Source organism: Pseudochaenichthys georgianus, chromosome 17 (genome assembly GCF_902827115.2).
Source record: "Pseudochaenichthys georgianus chromosome 17, fPseGeo1.2, whole genome shotgun sequence".
NCBI lineage: Eukaryota > Metazoa > Chordata > Actinopteri > Perciformes > Channichthyidae > Pseudochaenichthys > Pseudochaenichthys georgianus.
The window spans coordinates 31,847,902-31,869,273 of NC_047519.1; the positions used below are offsets into that span (position 1 = coordinate 31,847,902).

The 21,372-nt window shown below is 42.2% G+C and overlaps 2 protein-coding genes across 3 annotated transcripts; one reads left to right on the plus strand and one right to left on the minus strand.

Annotated features, from left to right (window-relative positions):
- The first annotated feature begins 1,297 nt into the window (after window positions 1–1,297).
- On the plus strand, window positions 1,298–6,209 carry LOC117462514 (protein-lysine 6-oxidase-like). The gene is made up of 7 exons (XM_034104773.1): window positions 1,298–2,237; window positions 2,875–2,983; window positions 3,490–3,627; window positions 3,720–3,876; window positions 4,763–4,858; window positions 4,992–5,107; window positions 5,295–6,209. The coding sequence occupies exons 1-7, from the start codon at window positions 1,433–1,435 to the stop codon at window positions 5,299–5,301; spliced, it is 1,428 nt and encodes a 475-aa protein (XP_033960664.1). The 5' UTR covers window positions 1,298–1,432; the 3' UTR covers window positions 5,302–6,209.
- Window positions 6,210–11,270: 5,061 nt separating this feature from the next.
- LOC117462859 (uncharacterized) lies at window positions 11,271–19,621 on the minus strand. Of its 2 annotated transcripts, none has more exons than XM_034105205.2 (3): window positions 18,165–19,621; window positions 16,340–16,978; window positions 11,271–12,405 (listed from the first exon to the last, which is right to left on the minus strand). In XM_034105205.2, the coding sequence occupies exons 1-2, from the start codon at window positions 19,176–19,178 to the stop codon at window positions 16,445–16,447; spliced, it is 1,548 nt and encodes a 515-aa protein (XP_033961096.1). In that variant the 5' UTR covers window positions 19,179–19,621; the 3' UTR covers window positions 11,271–12,405; window positions 16,340–16,444. The 2 variants fall into 2 exon arrangements, with proteins under 2 accessions (XP_033961096.1, XP_033961095.1); XM_034105204.2 differs by having other exon boundaries at window positions 11,271–12,408.
- Window positions 19,622–21,372: the final 1,751 nt, after the last annotated feature.

Sequence of the window (21,372 nt, forward strand, 5' to 3'; positions counted from 1 at the left end):
ACTCAATGGCCCAGTACATATGCTGCCCCTTTTAACACATCCAGTTACTTTGACTTCACTGGGATATTTGTATTTCATGCTACTGTACTTTATACTCTGCCACATTAAGAATTGTCATTTGTACTCTATTCAGCTGTTTTAATTAACTGTTTTACTATTTACAGACTTACACATCAACTAATTAAATATAATTATCAATTGTTTTAATAATTACAGTGTAAGATACCAAGCAATATATACATGACATAAACATCTCCCTATATTTATATATTTGTATATTAGAACCTTCACTAAGTATATGTTGACGCTAATACCTATTTAGCTTTATGCTTTTAAATTCAAGACCTTTACTTGTAGAGTGTTTGTACATTTGTAAACGTTGGTATTAATACTTTAACTAAAGTCAAATATCCAAATAGTCCTTGCACCGACTCTGTCGAGCTCAGGCACTAATAATAATACTATTTTGTATTAAAAATGAATAACAAAATGTATGTACTTTCCTTTTGGAAAAAATAGTTGTGCATTTTGTTGAACTTTTAGTAAAGTTGCTTGGATGAATATGGATTTCTGCCAAAACAAATTAATATAGCTGGAAACCAAACTACAGATATTCTAGACACTTAACACTTAACATGAATCCAGGAAGGATGAGCTCAACAATAAAAAGCGTTTGGTTTTCTGCACCATGACTCTCAGGATGATGCTGGATGATAGATTGCTCCTCAGCAGGATGGATACACACATAGGCTGCCGCCTCGTGGTGGAGGAGCAGTCCTGCACGAGGCCACGAGGCCATGAAGCCAGTACAGCCTCTCTAAGGTTGTCACACAAGTAACATTTATACAAATAAAAAAAATACCTACCATCTCATGACGACGTACGTGTGTGGATAAACTGAGAACTTGTGGCACTTAATTAAATTGTTTAAGTACTCTAATGGATTTTTAAAGTCATATCAAATACGTTTTTCTCGTTCGTAGTGAAGTGGAGAGTAGAAGGGATGTTTAAGTGAAATCAAATGATCATAAGCTTACATTTTCCTCTACTGGGCGGACTGGTTCCTGCCAATATCCAGGTTGAACGTTAACATTGAGATGACTTCAGTTAACACCTGTGCGTAAAGTTTACTGAGCAAACGTCCTTGTGTAAGTATTGTGTAACAGAACGAAGCCACGGAGAGGCATGGGTTAAATCTTCTTGCTAGAAAGTTTGACTTTGCGTAAGAAACTGGGATTCGATAAGTGAGCAGGAGAAAGCCTCCAGCCCTCCTCTGCTCTCCCCCTGAGGACTGATATGGTGTTCTGTGTCAGAGCTGCACTCCTGCTTTTCATCCACTTTCCACAAAGCAACATCTGCGCGTGCAATTCACACCACAGTCTTATTTATCACTAACTTACAGGAGTGACTTGTTTTTTCTAGTTTAATTGCAATGGCACAATGGTCACTCTTATTGTTATACTTTTTCCATGGACAACTTCCCCTCATGTTTGGGCAGCAGCAGCAGCGCACAGTTGGCCCCTGGCGAAACCGGATCCAGTGGGAGAACAACGGGCAGATTTATAGTTTAATGAGCACCGGCTCAGAGTACCATGCTCCGGTTCGGTCCAGAAGCCAGTCGAGGGTTTATGTGAGTGGCAGAAGGGATGGCACCTGGAGCCAAATGCCGGGAGCCCATAGAAGAGCCACTCCGATAAGACCCGGACAGGCTGAGTCCAGACAGGTGAGGACTGATCAGCGCCCTCCCGGAGCTGCAGGTTATGTGGCCACGCGGCGCTCAATCCCTGTACACCCCAATACCGTCAACGCCTCTGCACCGGGAAGAGTTAGAGACCTACCCGTGAGGAGAAGTCGTATGGATGCTCTGTACACCAGAGGAGGAGATCCGGGGCCCGGTGCGCAATACCAGCCTTTACGCGCGGTGCCAGAGGCGATGGCTGTATCCATGCAACACGCGCATACCGATCAATCCATCTCAGCACATCCAACCAGTCTGGAGAGGGTACCTGAAGCCCCTGCTCTTTCCACTGCACTCAGTCAGGCTGGTTCTAACGAGGCAAATGCTAACGGAGAGAACATGGCTAACGAAGAGAACATGGCTAACGACGACCCTCGAAACCCATTAAAGAACCACAGAAATTCGGTTTTCTACAACTCATATCCCACCAGAGGGAGGTCATCGGCCCGCAACCGCCGTCCGCCTGTCACAGGTTATGGTACAGGATATTTCCAAAATGGTAAGTTAAGTATCATAATCATGGAACATGTAAAGCCTTCTTATTTGCATGGATTCAAATGATCATGGCCAAATCTTACGTTTGAATCATCAGGTGTTATTTTAAATCAATTTCTCACTCAAGTAAAGGAAACAACTAAATTACCAGAAGGGATAACATCTTATTAGGGCTTTCAATCCTGGTCTGGCAGCTCAGCGATATTAAACACTTATAATTAACAAACAGCTGCTCGTATACTTTCAGCCTGGACTCTATTTCAATTAATTATTCTGAGCAAGAAACACACACCACATGGGAGATAGTAAGCCTGCATACTGTGTAAACTGTCCAAAAGGTGCAAACACAGCATTAGGCAGCATAGCCATCAGTCTTTTAATGTGCATTATAATCATTTGCATACATTGCCAAACAATAGCCTGAATGTAGCATAGCATTATCATCCTGAACTGTATATAATCATTAAATATATTGCATATATAAATAAACATTAATTGATTGTATTTACATTTTTCTAACCTCTTATCTTTCTTTCTTATGGCTCAAGGCAAGTCCTGAGTACATTTGGTGAATAAAGTGACTATGACTCATACAGATCTCAGAATTACAAAACGCTTTGTCCCTTTAACCGTCTCCTCAGGACTGCCAGACCTCGTGCCAGACCCGTATGCCATCCAGGCCGGTGCTTATATCCAGCGCATGCAGATGTTTGCACTCCGCTGTGCAGCCGAGGAGAATTGTCTAGCCAGGTGAGCTATTGTGCCAAAATGATTCACTTCACCAGAATGTAGACACTGAAGCAGACACACACACACACACACACACACACACACACACACACACACACACACACACACACACACACACACACACACACACACACACACACACACACACACACACACACACACACACACACACACACACACACACACACACACATACACTCAACACACTGGTATTTCCTTTGTTTTGGCTGCCCATTGAACCTTAATTTGACTTGTTTGAGCAATATCTTTGGTTGTTTAAGGATAACTTTCTATTACGTCTGTATCACTTTTCAATGTTGCATGACAACTGTATTGTTGATAGGGTTATTATGGAGCAGTGATTGTCCAACATGATGTCCTGTCAATATATTAATGTTCTGGACTGGTTTTCCCAAAAGCATTAGGCACAATGGCAAAATAAAACGTCTGCACTCTGACAGCAAGCCATTAGCACTTATGCCTGTTTCTCCTGTGATCCATCCAAGGTCGGCTTATGGACCCGGCGTAAGAGACATCGACTTCAGAGTCCTGCTGCGGTTCCCCCAGAAAGTGATCAACCAAGGCACCACGGACTTCCTTCCTGTCAAGCCCAGATATCAGTGGGACTGGCACAGCTGTCACCAGTGAGTTTACCTAGAATGAGAGTGATTGAACCTGCATGGTAAAAAAACTACACCCTCAGATCGGCCTAATGTGTTTTATTCTACCCCTTCAGACACTACCACAGCATGGACGCCTTCAGTAACTACGACCTGCTGGACATCGTCACTGAACGTAACGTGGCCGAGGGACACAAAGCCAGCTTTTGTCTGGAGGACACGGGCTGTGAACCTGGATTCAGGCGGCGCTACGCCTGTACATCTCACACGCAGGTAACATACAATTATTCAGTACAGTGTCAGTGTGTGATGTAAATGTTGTATTATCTTCAATGATAAGGAATTAGAAACCCTCACTGCCATCTCTAGATATATGCAAAGTTTAAGGTTTAAAATGCATGGTTATGTGGTTCAAAGTACGGGAAGGCAGTTCCCCCAAGTAAAGTAGCCTGTCCTCAATACTAGATCTCATAAAAACTGGACATTTAAGTCACTTGCCAGCCTATAACAAACCTTACAGGGAGAATGTTAATAACACAGATTCACCGTATGGGAAATGTAAAATAAACGGGTAGTAATGAGTAGTTATCTCTTGATCTGAATATAGTTTGTTTGTACCAACTTATAGGGTAAGCTTGAGTTAGCCAATCCTGAAGTCTTGAAAAAAAAAGTTTCATCCTGAAAATCCACTCTCTTCAAATGAAACCACTTGCCAGTTTTTTCTGGCTATTCCCACTTTCCCCAGAGACACAGCAGGTGTTTTACAACTGTTTCCACTGTGTCATTTGAATTTGATTTACTAAGTCCAACACAACCTAGTGTCTGACTAAGGCTCAGAGTTGCACACTGTCCTGTCTAGGAGTTGTTGGCAAATACTGCAGGTCCACTGCTGAGAAATGTTTTAAAGTAGAACTTCAGTGAACGTCATTAAAATAGAATGAAAACATCCCGAGAACCTGGGAATACTTATTTCATCTGTTGTCTGGCCTCTGTGATTCTGGCTCAGCGCTGGTTTCTTGCAACAGCTTCTCTTCCAAAGAACTGTTTGTATAACTTAAGCTCAAATGTGCCTCATTTGCAGCACTTGTAGGAAAAATCTTGTCAAATTCGTCTCAAGAGCCACGAGTTGCCAATGAGTGTGTTTCGGTTGTGTTCTCAGGGCTTAAGCCCGGGATGCCATGACGTCTACGCTGCCAACATCGACTGCCAGTGGATCGACATCACTGATGTGCCTCCAGGGAACTACATCTTAAAGGTAACACATGGCACATTAACATCATATCATCTGCAAAAAAAACAATGTTATTTATGGATTTTTCTAAAAACCACGAAATGTTTCTTACTAAGAAACCTGCAGAGCTGCTCAAACTGTTTCTGATTATGTTCAGGTTACTGTGAACCCCAATTCCAGCGTCCAGGAGTCAGACTTCACCAATAACATAGTGAGATGTGATATCACATACACAGGAATCTATGTTCAGACACGCAACTGCCGAGTATCAAGGTACCGTACCACTGTTTCTGTTTCATATGAACGCTGCATGTGATGTTCTCTCTATCCAGATAAACTTAGAATAAAAATATAAAATGGCAAAACATTCGATCAACAATTGAGAGATGCTGAATGAAGCCTTGTGTGTTTACAATTTGGATTTGTGTATTTAAATGTTTCTTTTTCTTTTCTTTTTCAGGAGTTGAAATCCTCCTTTTCAAGTACTATCTGCAGGGTTTTAACAGCAAACATCTCTCCCTGTACTGTACAGCATATTTAACTCTATGACTAACAAAAAGTGCAATTGGTGCTCGAGTATTATTGTAACGGCTATAGTCTTGTGTTGCATTGAATGGAAATGAATGCAACGTTTACACATATTTTGTACATTAAACTAGTCAGATCAGATTAACTTTGCTACAAATGTGCCTTAAATCATGACCAAAATATTTGTATTCTCTGGCCTAAAGTACTGTGTTCATATACATGTATTTCTGGATTGCTGGTTTGTTGCTTGAATTGTGTTTTGTTGCCACTTTGTCTTGTTTGTGTTCTTGCTTCGTACTGTTAGTGTACATCAGTATTTTTCACAGTTAATTTAAAGCATAAGATACACTGTTTTTTGTTATTGTCAACCCTCAATGTGTAACTTCTCTACGAGTCTGTGGCTCTTAGCCCTAACTCCATTGGTTACCACTGAAGTCACATGTTATTTCTAAACATATCGGCTTGAGAGTATTTAGCAAATATTACTAAAATAGGAGCAATTTTCTAAATTATTAAGGGACTTTATTCAACAGCTAGTGAGTATGTATAGTAGCAGGACAGTGTGTGTTAGTGCTGTAGGATCAATTCACTGACTGTTTTGATTAGTTGACAATAGGACAAATACAGAATATCACTTATTCGTGGTCAGATTAGAAAATGGCAAATTTCAAATGTTATATTGAATAGTAAGGGTAGCATAGTGAAGTATGTTTTATAAATGTGTGCTGTTGTTGTTGAGTGAATGAAACATTTGAAAATGGTTATGTCAAACTGTTAATATTGCTAAAGCCTTGTTGGTTGTAATATGTTGGCATGCTGGAGTTATTGCAATAAAGAGGAAAAGGAGAGAGGGAGTTGTTATTATAGAAAACAAATATATTTTTGAATGATAACCACAGGCTTCTTCTTTTGAAAATGCCCAAATATCTAAGGCACATTTAAGTCATTTCAAACATTTTTAAATCAAGAATCCTCAGTGGAAATAAGGTATAAGAGTGCTGTGCAGGATCAGTATTTGATCCTTGTCCTGTTGAGGAGAAGAAGCGCTTCACTCTGAGAGATGCGTGCAGATCGTGGCCTCAGAGACAAACAGGGCGGCAGCAGACGCTGGCGGCATGTTTGCTGACAGTCCGCTGTGAAGACACAGGCCGCAGGATCTTATACTGCCGTGCCATATCTACTACAACTCAGCCAGAGCACCATGAATGGAAGCCTTTTCTCCCTATCTCTTCCTTTGCGCATGTACAGTAGAGAGAAGTGTCTCTCCCGACTGCTGTAAAAAAACTCCTTTCTAACCCATAGAGCATTGCATTAAGCTTAATTCACGTCTTTGGGGATTGCCTAAGAAGACAGTCGTTTACAAGAGAACTGAATATTTTTTGTCTAAGTGGGAGGATTGACACAACCCGCCAAACAATATCTCCATTCCAAGATGTTTTTACCAAGGACAAATGTGTTTTTGCAGCAAGCACTAGACTGTTTCAAACAGCAAAAGAAAGACGGGTAGAAAATCAACCCTGCGTAGATTGGATTGACTCTGGAGTTTGCAGTACTTGACTCAAAGATGTGTTTATCTCCAACAAATCACTCTTTTTATATATATTGAAGGTCTTGGATGATGTACTGGAAAACATACAGGCTAAAGAGAATGCATACTTTGTTTAATTCACAGATGTTGGGTATTTACAGCGAAACAGAACACTGAGTTTCAGCGAACCGGGAAGATTAAGCCCAATTGAAATGGTTTACATTAAGTCACAGAGGTGCTTCCCTGCCAGAGTAGATTGTCTGTGTTATTGAAAGTGTCTGGAAAATCCCCCCATCTCCCATTCAGTCAACTCCATTCTTGCCTGTCTGGGAATTTTCCCAATTTACAGACAGTAACTATTTTGGCAAAAGGTAGGTAGGAAAAGCTTACATTTAAAGATCTAAACATTCTATACACACAAAGTCACAAAGTACAACTGAAGCTGAATGAAAAATTCACTTTTCACTCTCTTAACAAAGTTCTTTATTCACTTCAAAGTCAGACTAACATTGTCAGCCCAATAGCCAATACAAATGCAAGGGATGTTGAACTTTAAGCTGTTCTAACAAGCCGATCAGGTGATGAATGTCAGGCTCATTTTGTTCCTCAGAACTCAGCTGGTCTCCTCCTTTTTGGACGGGCATGTCATTTTAAACATGTCATGCTATAGAGAAGACAGTGACTGTTTGCTCAGCTGTGTAGCTTCGCACTAGCATCTGGACGGAGGCTCTCGTTAGTCAAGCACAGAACAGCTTTGGCAAAGACCAGAAAAAAAGCGCTAGGCTGGCACCTCTCATTTTGCTTCAACACACACAACCCAGCATACAGGTAGGTAAGGTGTGGAGGGGCTGGGATTTTGTCATCTGCCTGCAGCCAACACTGAACATACTGTAGCAACTAGCAAGTAGAGACATTTTCCGGATGCATCTGCACGTATGTGGGCTGTGTTTGGAGAGGTTACTAAGGCCAGGGTTTGGTATTTGCAGGTCATATTTCAACAAAACGGGGCAACATGAGAGCCGACGGGGACGTAACAGAGGAACGTGCAAAGCCTAAGAAGAGCGTCTTGACAGGTTGGTTTAGGCACAGAGCAGAGACATTCCTCAGCATTTCTGTCATCCCGTTGAGATTAAGAACAGCGCTGGGGTCAGCCACAGACCAGCGAGGGCGTGTAGGGCAGATTTACTGGGCTACTTCCTCACCCCAGGGGTCACTTACACAACCTGCAGACACAGCCTCGTAAATGTGTGAAAAATATATAACGCGCTGAAACAAAACACAGGGCAGTCATCTTGGAGTCATGATGAATTGTGTTCCTCTCTCAAGCTGGGTGGTATTGTGTCTTGGGTGGTATTTGGAGAGTTGGCTCAAAGAATTTTCTTTTCTTTTTATTGTTGATCCACTACTCTCTGTAAACTATTCAGCACTCACTTCAAACACATGTGTTCATTATTCTGTAAAGCAATCTGTTCTGTTTTGTTCACTCCTAAAGTGACAACCCAAAAATAAAGCGAGTTTCTTATTTTATGGCAAATAACACTGTAAGACCCTTTTTTTAATATAATAGTGAATTCCTTGTTTGATTGTCTACTTACAATTGTGTTTCATGTCTACAGAAAGAAAACAGAGAATCCCAAATTGATCTTAAACAGTGGATTGCACTTTTCTGTTTGGATGGAAATTTAGTCCAAACAAATATAAATTATTTTAGTTGTCAGTTCTTCTACAAGTATTTATTATATGACTTTAGAAAACGTATTTGAATTCATAGACAATCATGTGTACAAAGTTATCTTGTTCATACGGTACCCCACAGTAATCAGTTTTTCTTAAAAAAAATATAAAAAAAACACAACTTGGAGTATCTACTAAGGTTGTTTTCTGTCCTGTTATAAAACACTTTGTAAGTTTGATTTCCAAGATGATATATAATATATCTAAAGCCGTGTGTTTATCCTGTTGTCTGCTCTGCTGTTCCTGCTCCATCCTGCCCTGCAATACCCTTTTTCCCGCCTTTTCTATCACGTGACCTTCCCTGCTCACTTACTCACCTCCTTCCCGTTTCACTAATCAGCCTTGCAGTATATAAGCAGGCCTCATTCTCTCACAGGTCTTCAGTGTTGATTATCCAACCATTTCGTAGCTGATTCTCTTCCCTCTTATCTGTTTTAAATAAAAAATACTGTGATGTAATTACATTCTTAATTCTGTCTATATAAATATTAAAATATGCTAATATAACTAGCACCCTGCCCACTACTGTTGTGCTCCTATGTTGACTCGTGGAAGGAGCTGTACAATAAGGCTAACAAGATTCAGACATGTTGGTCTCAGATGAGGAGTTTGCTGTGCAACAAAATCGACGTCCAGCAGACGTATCAGAAGGGTAAGTTAGCATCTTCTATTTGCTTATGTTGGTTCTTAGATTGTTAGCTTATTAGCTTGGTGGCTTGTTAGCCTGCTAGCTTGTAACTGGTAGTGGCTGACACAACATTCCTGATTGTGAAATGTACAACGATTTTCAGGTTTTTTTTTGGTCGATAGAGAAGGAAAGTTCATTCCCTGGTTTGAGATCCATTCACAAATGTCACCACGCTAAACAATACAAACTTTCTGTACTGACAGTCTGTACTGACCTTTCAGATTTCTTTGCTGACTTTTGTATCTCAGAGGACATAGCTTATTTTAAATCTGATCTCTTTGTTTTTCCAGTGAATTCACTTTCCATCAATTAGAACTACACATTATTCCTTTGAGTTTTTTTCTGTCTTCCTGCCTGTTTCCAAAGTATTCTGAGGTTTGTTGGGTTTATTAGCACTGATCAGCGTGTCAGTATCAGGTTGTAGCCTCTCAGACTGAAGTTGTTCAGCATGTTGTGGTTTTCCATCCAGAATCCAAACACACCAGGAAACAATACTCTTCTAGACAGCAATCTGACACTTGTGGTATTACCAGCATCCTACTTATGTATTATTTTTGGGTAGATAAGACAAACGAGCGAGTGCTGTTCTTGGTCTGAATCTCTGTCTGAAATTCCAGTCATTCCTGTATTTGCTAAGGCGGCACGGCCAAGGGCTCAAACGGTGTGCCTTCTGTCTGACAAGATTCACAGACTGGGTATGCAGAAAGGCTCAGACTTGGACAGCCGGCCGAGACATGGCCTTTCTCAAAGTCCAAGAGGCTTTAGGTGCGGCAGACATTACTGAGATCCAGGCCTGCAGACCTTAAAGTGATCGCTCTGAGGATTGAGGATTGATGATTGTTTTTCCGATTCCAACTTGGCATTCACAAAGCGTTCTGAACAAGACATTTGTTTTGAAAGTTGGAGTTAGAAATAGAAGAGTTTGGGGAAAGGTCTTTTTCAGACAATACTTTTATCTGGCTGCCAAAACAGGCCTCTCCTATGAATAGCACGCAGAGGGATGTTGAATCTGGAATATGGAACATGTTCTGACACAGTTCATGACTAAGCTATACAAATATTTAATATTTGATCTTGCAATAAAACACAGATTTTAAGAGATACAATGCTGCCCATGATTTAATAGTCCAGTCAATCACTTGAGGCATTTATTAAGCAAACATTATCAGGTTCCAGTTTCTTAAATGTGAGGATGTAGACCTTTTTTTGTTGTTAAATAACATTTAAAGTGAATAGTTTAATGCATATCTGTGTAGTTGTTAGATGGAACGTTAGATTCATTTGAACATGAGCATATTTAGTGAGCTCGCCGTAACCTTAGATGTATAAAGAGAACTGGATACAGCATTATCAGTCATACAGCCATTTTCAATCCTATAACTGTTGCTTACTGGCATATAAAGCCAAAAAGAGCACGACAGATATCTCTGGATTTAGCTTTTAAGGAATTAAAAACACATTTAGGACATTGTGATTTAAATAAGAGCTATTTGAGTATTCGGTACCACTTTACAATAAGACTACCCTTATAAAGGATTCATAAAGAGTTTATAATTACATTATTAATTAGGTTGTAAACACTTTATTAATCATTAAGAACCTTTTATAAACCAGTTCTAACATAGTTTTCATACATCAACACAGGCTCACTATTTGGCAAGATGACCAAGCCTTATATTGGCTACCTAGCTTACTTCGTCTTCTTCATCAGCCAGCATCCTCCTTGGTATCTGTTGTTCACTGAGTTGATTGCATCTCTTTATGACCAAAGCTGGACAACTATAGCAGTTTTCCTAGACGGCCCTGATTTTCGGTTTCACTGAGGAAATGTATCACAATTTCCTGACATATTAAACTCTTAAAGATTACTCAAATGGGAAGTAATGCGACGATTATTCAATAATAAAATGCCCTAGTATATACCATTATTGAATCATGATATAAAAGGATGCTCGGGGTGCCAAGAAAAAAATCATTATTTATTTAAAATCTTGCTTTTGACAATTGATATTGCTCTTTAACACTTAACCTCAACTATCTGTCCGACCTTCAGCGCTTTATTGACTCTTTGCAAACTACTCTGTCATTCGCCACCATAACAGTATGACTCTATAAGATGCGTGACAAAGTGGTCAGAACAGTTAACAGTTTGTCATCTTTCATCAGACCCAATACTGTAGCTCTCCAGCAGTGATAAAAAGAGACAGGAAGTGAGGAATGTTTTGCGATGTGGATGGATAATTTGAGTAGCAGAGGGGAAGCGGTGTGCTCTGATAGCAGCAGAAGCAGCTTGTGAGAGCAGAGTGGTGAAAATCTCAGACAAGATTTAAACAAACAGAAACACAGACTGTGGCCGGGCTGGCCTGTGACGCCCTGACAGAATAAGGCCATGCGAGACCTCACACCGCCATCTCCAGATCAGCCAGAGAAGTATTTTCACAACATCCACAACCATTTGGAATTACTATGTCAGACTAAGTGAATGCATACATAATTTACCAGAGTCGGGGGCAATGAAATGCGTGCGTCAATTATTTTATTTCTTATTGAAATGTGGGACATTCAGCTGTCAATGCAACCTCTCAATTGAGAAGTCAGATTGATTTGTGTGAACATAGCAGAGTCTGTTGTATTGCAATTTAATCTCTACCTTTTTAATATCCCTGCATCTTTGCTGATTGTTTTATTACATACTTTAACAACCATTCAACCTTGAGAAAAACTTTATTGGTAACATATCTTTACTATAGCTTGGATGATACAAATCTTGATATAGCATACATTAAGTATCCAGACTAGTGTAAGCTGCCTGAAAATAGATTTATTTGCAATACAAAAACATTATAAAATAAATAAACATTGCTATGAAAAGATTCCTTATCTTCACAGTTTACCCTGCTCAATATTTGCACCTCAATAGAAGCAGTACAGCTTAAATTCTCAGAGGTGTGACTGCCACTCCTCCATGCTCCTGTGCCTGCGTGACGTACGGTCGCAGGTCGACTCTTGGGGGGAGTTTTCCCTTTGGAAATATCCCCACCTTCTGGCCGTGCTCTGTTTCCCGCTGACAGCTCCTCTCAGTGGCATCAGCTCCTGCTGGAAACATCATAACAACAACAAAAAAGAGAGACATTTAGATTCTGTACCTCAGTTATCCCAGGTGTGTGTGTGTGTGTGTGTGTGTGTGTGTGTGTGTGTGTGTGTGTGTGTGTGTGTGTGTGTGTGTGTGTGTGTGTGTGTGTGTGTGTGTGTGTGTGTGTGTGTGTGTGTGTGTGTGTGTGTGTGTGTGTGTGTGTGTGTGCGTGCGTGTGTGTGTGTGTGTGTGTGTGTGTGTGTGTGTGTGTGTGTGTGTGTGTGTGTGTGTGTGTGTGTGTGTGTGTGTGTGTGTGTGTGTGTCGGTGTGTGTGTCGGTGTGTGTGTCGGTGTGTGTGTGTCGGTGTGGGTGTGTGTCGGTGTGTGTGTCGGTGTGGGTGTCGGTGTGAGTCATGTTGCCTCACTTGTGGAGGAGCTCTGTAAACCAGATTTTATCAAGAGCCACATGTGCTTGCTTATGTGCTTTTGTCTTTCTAAAGTGCTAGCTTTAGACCTTGAGAGTGAGGACATGTACGCAGGTCCTTGTTTCTGAAATTAAAATGTTTTTTTAAACATAATCGTCTCAAAAAAGTCACGTTAGGACACAAAAAATGTATTGTCCATTACATTTCGATGGGAATTTAATGTCACATTTGACTTGTTTAAACTTTCAAACGAAAGGTAACATTGGACTCCTTTGTTGCCTTCTGTAACATAGGGACATCACGATGTAACACTCACTCTTCTATTGGCTAGCGCTGCAACACATTGTACGTGATTGGCTAAGGGGCGGGACATCTCTAAGCGGTTGAACACAACGGAGCCGGACAGCTAAAAAGAGGGTGCTGCAGCACAGGCAGTATGAGAAAGATAAAGACCCTTTTGAACATTAAAGCATGGAGACATTTCACAGTAGTACTTTAGTATGTTTTAGTATCACAAAATACTGGAAAGGAGTATAACAGAGCCTCTTTAAGTTGTGTAAAAAACGTCTTAATTTGAACCCAAACCATACTCTTTAAATAAACTTAACTAAGTATTTTTGCTGCCAAAACTTAACCGCGTGTGTAAAAACTGGGACCATAATTTAGGATAAAATATGTTTCCCTCAAAACGTTATTGTTTTTCATTGTATGGGATGTTATTTTTAGGAGACTGGGCTGGGTCAGAATGCCCTGCGGCATGAGCTGCGCTCCCCTATTGACTCTCACTTTATGCAATCAAAAGGCAATCAATGGTGCAGCAACAGAAGCACAAAGCATACTATCACATAATGTGAATACAAAGTAGAAAAATAAGTAAAAATACTAGACTGAAAGTATAAAATCATGAGTCGTTATGATCTTATGATGTTGATCCGAACTAAATGTCTTTACTATCTATGTGTCACTTATTTGCTCAGATTGTGTTTCATCAGGATTTCATTCAAATCAAAAGAATAGACCAATTGATTTGATTCCATGTGTGAAACCTGTTGCTCTTCCAACAAGAACAGACCTGAAAACAGAATAAACATGAGTGACACGTTCAGCCCAGAGCTGCAGAATCCAGGACTCCTACGCAGGAAAACGACCTGGCCTCAAACTGCAGTGCACCAATGTGTATGTGGCAATCTTATTAAGCAGAAACCTAATCAGGAATGTGCCCCGTGAAAGCACTAAATAAACTGCAATACTGACGTTTTAAAAGAGGCTCTCTTAGACTTTTTTAGTATTCCCTTTCCTGTAGTGTGTTTTAAAGGTTTGTGTGCATGTCAATGGTCTGCAAGGGCGACAATCCCAAAGTTCCCCCCAGAGGGAGTTCTTACTTACTTAAAGTAGTATACTATGTCCTCTTTAAAATTGAAGACACAGGACCCATTATTATTACGATGGACACAGCTGGGGCTTGTAAGGCCTCAGGGATCTGTGGGGCAATTACCGAGTTTGTATCAGCCTTAGTTTGAATGTAATTATCCGAATTTGCATCACTTTCTTTTTCATCTTCGGGGTTCAACAGTATCCTAACCCAGCCTTGTTTTAAGCTAATTTGTTTTTCTATTTCTCCTTTATCTATCCATGAACAACACATGAGCAATTGTTGATCCCTTACAACTACAGGGCTAGGAAGTTTATTATTACTTTCAGAACAAATAGACGTTCCTTCAAATATAATATGCTTTTGTTTTTTCTAAGAAAACACTTACATTTCTCTATGGGTAATCAAGTACTGATGTATTTCCTATTACCTATTTTCTAAACAATTGTTTTATGCAATTATTGTTGTTGATGTTGATCCAGTTAATTGCCCCATGTAATTTGTGTCTAAACATGAACCCAACACCACTAACAACCTCATTAGAAGAACGTAATAGTTTCCTTTGAACACAAGACAGAGGATAGTGAAAGGGAACATTTATAAAGGTTAAAGATAAACTATAAAGTAGAAGTATTAATAAGTGTGTGTGTGTGCGTGCGTGCGTGTGCGTGCGTGTGTGTGTGTGTGTGTGTGTGTGTGTGTGTGTGTGTGTGTGTGTGTGTGTGTGTGTGTGTGTGTGTGTGTGTGTGTGTGTGTGTGTGTGTGTGTGTGTGTGTGTGTGTGTGTGTGTGTGTGTCACTGGGTTGCGTAGTGTAAAATATGTTGTGCTAGCATTTTTCACCCCAAATCTGCTCTGGGTGATTAATTCGGATAATTCAGGCCTTTAAAATGTCAGCTGCTCTGAAAGACTTTGAAAGTGAAAAGAGAGTGCCGTGTTGAACAGCTACATTACACTTTCAACTAATTAAACTCTTGTCTCTCTATAATTGAAAACTCAAGCATTTGCACTGTTTCTCCCCGATTCTCTGGCTGCCAGCCTCGACCTGAAGCTTCAGCGCGTCTCTGGCTGCAGCACAAAGCGAGGAGCTGCTTCACTGTGCTGATGTTTATATGGACGACGTCACAAATACACCGAGAGGTTGCCTCGCTCTTTTCTGGCACGTGGCCAGGAGGTTTTATGATTAAAACCAGATTGTGCTTGCCCAACTCAGACAGGCTAGAAAAATAGATTGCAGTTACGCATACTCTGCACAAGAGGGAAGTGCAGAAACATGCAGCTTCTGCAAAGGTGGACTTTCAGAAGGAACTGTTTGTTTAATTCCCCACATCAGCTGCAGGGGCTTTCTCGTCATCTTGTTATTAACTCTGTGGCACGAGAAGAAAGCTCCTCCTCACCCACCTCTGACAGTAAACTAAGCCACTTCTGAAGTAAGGCTCTTCCTGTAAATATAATGACGCCTCGTTTGTGTCACATGATTTCAGTCAAGCGGCTGTGGGGTCTTCCTTTGCCAAAAACCTCTGAGCTCCCGCCAACTTTCAGTTCCTTCGAAGTAATGACTAAGCAACACTGCGAGAAAAAGTCTCCATTGAGATTTAATCCTCCTTTTTGCTTTCAGGTTGATGTGATGAAAACAGTTGTCAACATCTTTTCTACTTAAATACAATTTTGAGATGAAGGTTTTAAGATTGGTAGTAATGTTGTTTTGCAGATATAACTTAAATCTACTCGTAAAAGTTCAACTTTGCTTCAACATATGGAGTTTGATCACCCTCCAGGCTGATTGTCACTAAACTGAAAAACAAATACACATTTCTCATTTCCCGAGCCCAGACTGACACATTTTGCAGTGTGGTGAAGGATCATGTGACATCAACAACAGCAGACACGTTACGCCCCCTCCGCTGCCGCCCACACACAGACATCACACACACACACACACACACACACACACACACACACACACACACACACACACACACACACACACACACACACACACACACACACACACACTGCAAGAGAAAGGAGAAACACTGCAATTCATTTATGACTTTGAAAACTACGCTGCCAGTAAACGAGGCCGACGTCATCAGCTGAGATGGAAACATCAACAGTGTAAACAGAGGGGGAGAAAAGTGCTCTTGTGTGTGAACTCACCATGAGTTGTTCCCCTGCCTGGTCCCACTCTGACCTCCACTCGCTGCAGCAGGGTCTCATGTTTCAGGCCCCCTTTGGCACCGGGGCAGACCACTTCCCCCTTCCTCACACCATGCTGGTGCTCTCCCTGCCTCTCTCGGGGTACACAGGGGGTCTCACAGGCTTCGGATGAGGGCCCTTCCCATAGCGCCCATTTTGGGGGTAAACAGGAGGCTTCTGAGTCCTAGAATTAGAGGTGCTGTTCCCGATAATGACTTTAGGGTCCAGGCTGTGTGGGAGTTGCTCAGGGTGAGTTTGGCCGACATGGTGGGGGTCTCTGGGGGGACACAGGTGAGGCAAGTGGCCATTTAACCCCGGCCTCTCATGGTTGATGTCTTTATTGTGGATGGGTGGAGTGAAGCGGCTGGTTTTAACGACGGACGCCATGTGAACAGGAGAAGGAGAGTTTGTTCTTAAGATGATGCGATCTTCTTCCACGTGTTGCGACATCGGGACCGGAGCAGGCTTGTGATTGGGCAACAGGGCCAGCCGGAGGTCGCCAGGATGAGAGGATAAGTAACTGGACGTCCCCTGAGTGATGCAGGGTGCCTCATCGCTGAGGTCGATACTCGCTGTGAGACGATCAATCTGCTCGACCACCTGAATGATAATAATGAGAGTCAATACGTGTCCAGACTTACTTATGGTCATCATGTACTTTTCATATTACGATTCCACATAATAATCTTTAACAAAACAAAGGATTCTTAATCTTTAAAGCAGTGTTTCCAAACATTTGGGGGCCTGTGACCCGACACAAAATAAAAAGTATTAATTTAAGGCCCCTTTTTAAATAACCAATTGTTGTTGTTTTCAGTTCTACCAAAGATACGTTTCACCTCTAAAGAGAGAAGTTTCATTGTCATTTAAAAAAGAAGTACAACTTTCCAATATTTCACAAAAGGTACAAATGTTCAAAGATGGATTTACTTGTGTCCTCTCCCCTCCCCTTAACCATCTCATAACCCCTTGGATTTATCTCCTGACCCTTTGGAGGGGCACGACCCCGTGGTTGGAGAACTCTGGACTAAACTATCTAGCTGTTTAAATAGTTCAAACCTTCAATCAAAGTTTATTTATATAGCCCAATATCACACATGTGTCTCAGGGGGCTTTACAGTGAATACAAACTAACAGCTAGAATCACGAATTAGTACTTTCGTTATTCTGTTTTTGGTGATAATTCTTCGGTGCTCCTAACTCCTGTGGGCCATATCTAAATGCAGGGCTTTAACTGGTAATGGAGTTGCATTGTTGAATTGCTGCACAGTAAAACATCTCAGTACGTCTTCCACCACTGAGTGTATTTATAACCACATGTTTGTCACTGACTGTGCTAAAGTTGAAGCATTAATCCACATCTCCTCTAACCCTTGTGTTGCCAACTGTCCTAATTCACCTTCATGCAGCTGTTTGTAATGTTGCTGCCTGACTATATGTTAGCCCTTGCACACATGTAGCTGTGAATCAATGCGATGTTACAGCTGGATATAAAATGGAGACTGTAAGAGCAAGGCACAACTTAGTAACGGTCTCAAGCCAAGCTTTTTAAAGTGTTGGTCGGCTCACTGACAATTATAGCCTGCTAAAGGTCAGAGCAAATCGGTCTCAATCATCACTTCGGTACGAGGTGATGACCGTCACAAACAATGCAGTCAGCATGCTCGCAGGAACACAGACGTGTGTCAGACTGAATCTCCACATCTTTGTGATGATCGTTTTAAATGTCACTATATCCGGACGAGATCTGTAAAGAATAAACATCCATAATAATAGACCCTCCTACCTCTTTCATCTCCACGTGAACCTGCTTCAGACCCCCCAACACATCCTCCAGATGTGTCACCACTTGTCTGATTTGATCTCTCACTGAGTCCTGCCTCCTCTTCTGCTTCACCACCTCCTGGCTCCGGTGGTCGCTGTGAGTCGTGGGTTTTGAGGGCTCAGGACTGGGGTTGGTGATGCCAGAGGGTGGGACGCAGGACCCCTTCTGTCTGCTTTGGTTCAACTGTTTTTGGGGGACTTCTGTGGGGAAAAACCCTTTGTGAGAGCTACTGCGTCCATTACAGCCCTCCTCTGATCCACCCTTCAGTCTGCTCCGGTCCTGATCTCTATCTCTTTCCTCCCCTCCCTCGAAGAACACCGCCCTCGGTCCACAGTGGCCATTCGGCTTGATGTGACCTATGTGAAGCTTATGGGGCTCCGAATGATAGTTCTCAGATTTACAACCATAGCTTTCCTCCTCCTCGTCCACGCAGACGTACCGGACCGTCCTCCTGTGTCGGTACCCTTGACCTTTGACCTGAAGATGTGGGAGAGGATGAGGTATCCCGGCTTTAAAGGGGTGTGCCTTGGTGTCGCCGCGCCCCACACAGCCACACTGTTCCCTGACAGACGGGTAGTGTCTCACCCCGGGCTCCGGAGGGTAGCTCCACTGGGCAGGGTTCAGCTCCCAGGGGCAAACTTGGCTGAAGTCGTGTGACTGGCTGTGAGGGTCCGGCCCCCCGAACACAGGCCTCCTCTGTGGGCTGCGATGACCGCTCCTCTCTGCTCTGTCCACCACCAAAGCTCTCCCTCCTACATCTTTAACCCGAGGAGCCTGGATGTCTCTCCTGCAGTCCAGAGATGGGTGGTCCGTGTGTCTCTCTGATGCTGGTGGGTATCCCGGCCCACCGTGATGGCTGAACGCTGGCGGATCATAGAGGACGCAGTGCTGGCAGGAGCAGGGGCTTGTGTTGTTGATGTGCTGCTGCTGGTGAAACCGGTGGTGTCCCGTTGTTTGTGCGCCTTCTGTGTACATGTCCAAAGAAGTCCAGGGGCTTGAGTGGAAAACGCTTTAGAAAACAATTGGTTTCCTCCCCTCTCGGCTCTCTCATTCACTCGCTCTGTTTTCCTCATCTGCGTCTTCCCACAAGGAAAACTTTTCTTCAGCTCTTTTTTTTTTTTTTACCTCCTCTCTACCCAGCACCTCCCCTTCCTTCCTGTCTGTTGTTTCCCTTCTTCTTCTCTCCTGCAGTTGTTAATCTTTGCACCACTCTTTTCCTGGACCCTCTCTCTCTTACTTCTAACTTTTTCTCAACTCCTTCTTCCTCACCCTGTAGCCCTCTCTCCTGCACGGGGCCCCTCTCCACCTCCCTCCCGTCTCTCTACCTCTCCCGCCTCGTTGTGCTGTCTCATTTGCTGCTGCAGGCTTCTGGTCTCTCTCTCTCTCTCTCTCTCTCTCTCTCTCTCTCTCTCTCTCTCTCTCTCTCTCTCTCTCTCTCTCTTCTCCTCTCTCTCTCTCTCTTTCTCCCTCTCTCTCTCTCCCTCTCCCGCTCTCTCTCTCTCTCTCTCTCTCTCTGACTGTGTTTTTCCCGTTTCCTCCCCTCCCCTCTCCCGCTCTCCTCTCTCTCACTCCACCTCTCCTTACTCCGTATCCTGCCTCTGGTATATTCTCTCACAGTCGTCTGTACCTGAATTTAGGACTTCTTCCTTTCTCTTCCACCTAGAATCCAGCCGCCAGGAAAAAGGACTCCATATGTGTTTCTGTCTCTCAGAGATGTGCGTTAAAAGAGTCCCAGCTCCGGTGCTGCTGAGCTCATTAGCCAAACCAAAGCTTTTTGCACTCTGCAATTAAACGCTGCCTGGGATTCCTCGGCCAGAGACTGAAGGAGGAGGTGAGGGGAGGGGAGAAGCTCAGGGGGAGGTGGGGTTTCTCACTGACGAGGGAGTAGACAGCTCTCAAGGAGACAGAACCACTGACTTTGTACAAGGGAACATTTTTACACTATCCTGTCTATTATTTTCTACCTCTCTCCATACTAAGTCCTTCTCCTCTTTGCCCTTTGCCACTTCTGTCATTACCACTCCATCATTGTCTCGTTTAAAGTGCTTTCACCTAGGCTATTAAGAAAGACGTTACTCTGCTGAGGCGAGCACAGACATTTAGGCTTCACTGTATCAAACCACTTCTTCCTCTGAAGTCCATACAATGGTGTTTACATGCCATCAAACCATGTGTTCAAGCCATGTTAAATGTTTTATTCTTTATCAACGATAATCACAATCTCCGGATAAATGCAAGAAAGTCCTTCATACGACATTTGAAAAGCAGCATGGACAATAGAGATCTCTCTCTCTTTCCAAAATAGCATAACAAGCCTGTGGCGTGGCTCCTAATCCCATGTGACTGATGACAACTCTGCGTTTATTTTCAAAGATAATAACTGGAGCTTTGATAACAATGGGTTGTAAAAATAAAAAAACTACCGAGAATAAGAGGAGAGGAGGAAGGAGTGGATACATACATCGCAGCGAGAGGATGAGCAGTCCGGACCCTGCTGCTGGGACTGTTGTTGTATAGAAAACACAGCTGGAGTGACTTTACCTTAACATAAACAATATACACACTTATGGATACATATAGCACACATTCAGGTGTAGTCTCAAGGAAGGATCCGGATAAACATATCTGTAGACACTTAACACTGAAATTAAGAAAGGGTAAATATAAATACAATTACTCTGTATTTGAATATCTCTTTAGTGGTGGGCGAGAGTGATGAGATCCTCTATACAGTAGCAGGGGTGTCAAACTCAAGGCCCGGCGGCCAAATCCGGCCTGCGACTTCATTTTCTGTGGCCCCACAAGAGCCTGCAAAAAATATGATATGTTTGCTATACAGTTACATGCCGCTTTCCAGAAGTTCGATGCCCATACATGGAGCACAATGCATCTCAAATATGCCTTTTTTTCTCAGAATTTGACTTTTCTCTTTTTAAATGTAACTTTTTTTTTTCCATAATTTGGCTTTTCTTTTTAAACCATTTTGTGACATTCTCACTGAAGAGACTTGCAGTTATTTGCCCTAGACTTCTGCTTTCAGACGTAGTTAATTACGAAGTTATTACCCTATCCGATAATAATCCAATGCAGAGGCAATAATGTAATAGAATACATTATTTGATATATATTACATATTTATTATGCATTTTTAAATAGTCCTAAAGTTACA

Excerpts from the sequence above, each read along its gene's own strand:
- LOC117462514 (XM_034104773.1), top strand. The coding sequence starts at position 1,433 with ATGGCACAATGGTCACTCTTATTGTTATACTTTTTCCATGGACAACTT. Across the intron at positions 3,628-3,719 it reads GACTGGCACAGCTGTCACCA|ACACTACCACAGCATGGACG; the intron begins GTGAGTTTACCT and ends CTACCCCTTCAG. Across the intron at positions 3,877-4,762 it reads CCTGTACATCTCACACGCAG|GGCTTAAGCCCGGGATGCCA; the intron begins GTAACATACAAT and ends TTGTGTTCTCAG.
- LOC117462859 (XM_034105205.2), bottom strand. The coding sequence starts at position 19,178 with ATGTACACAGAAGGCGCACAAACAACGGGACACCACCGGTTTCACCAG. Across the intron at positions 16,979-18,164 it reads TTCACGTGGAGATGAAAGAG|GTGGTCGAGCAGATTGATCG; the intron begins GTAGGAGGGTCT and ends ATTATCATTCAG.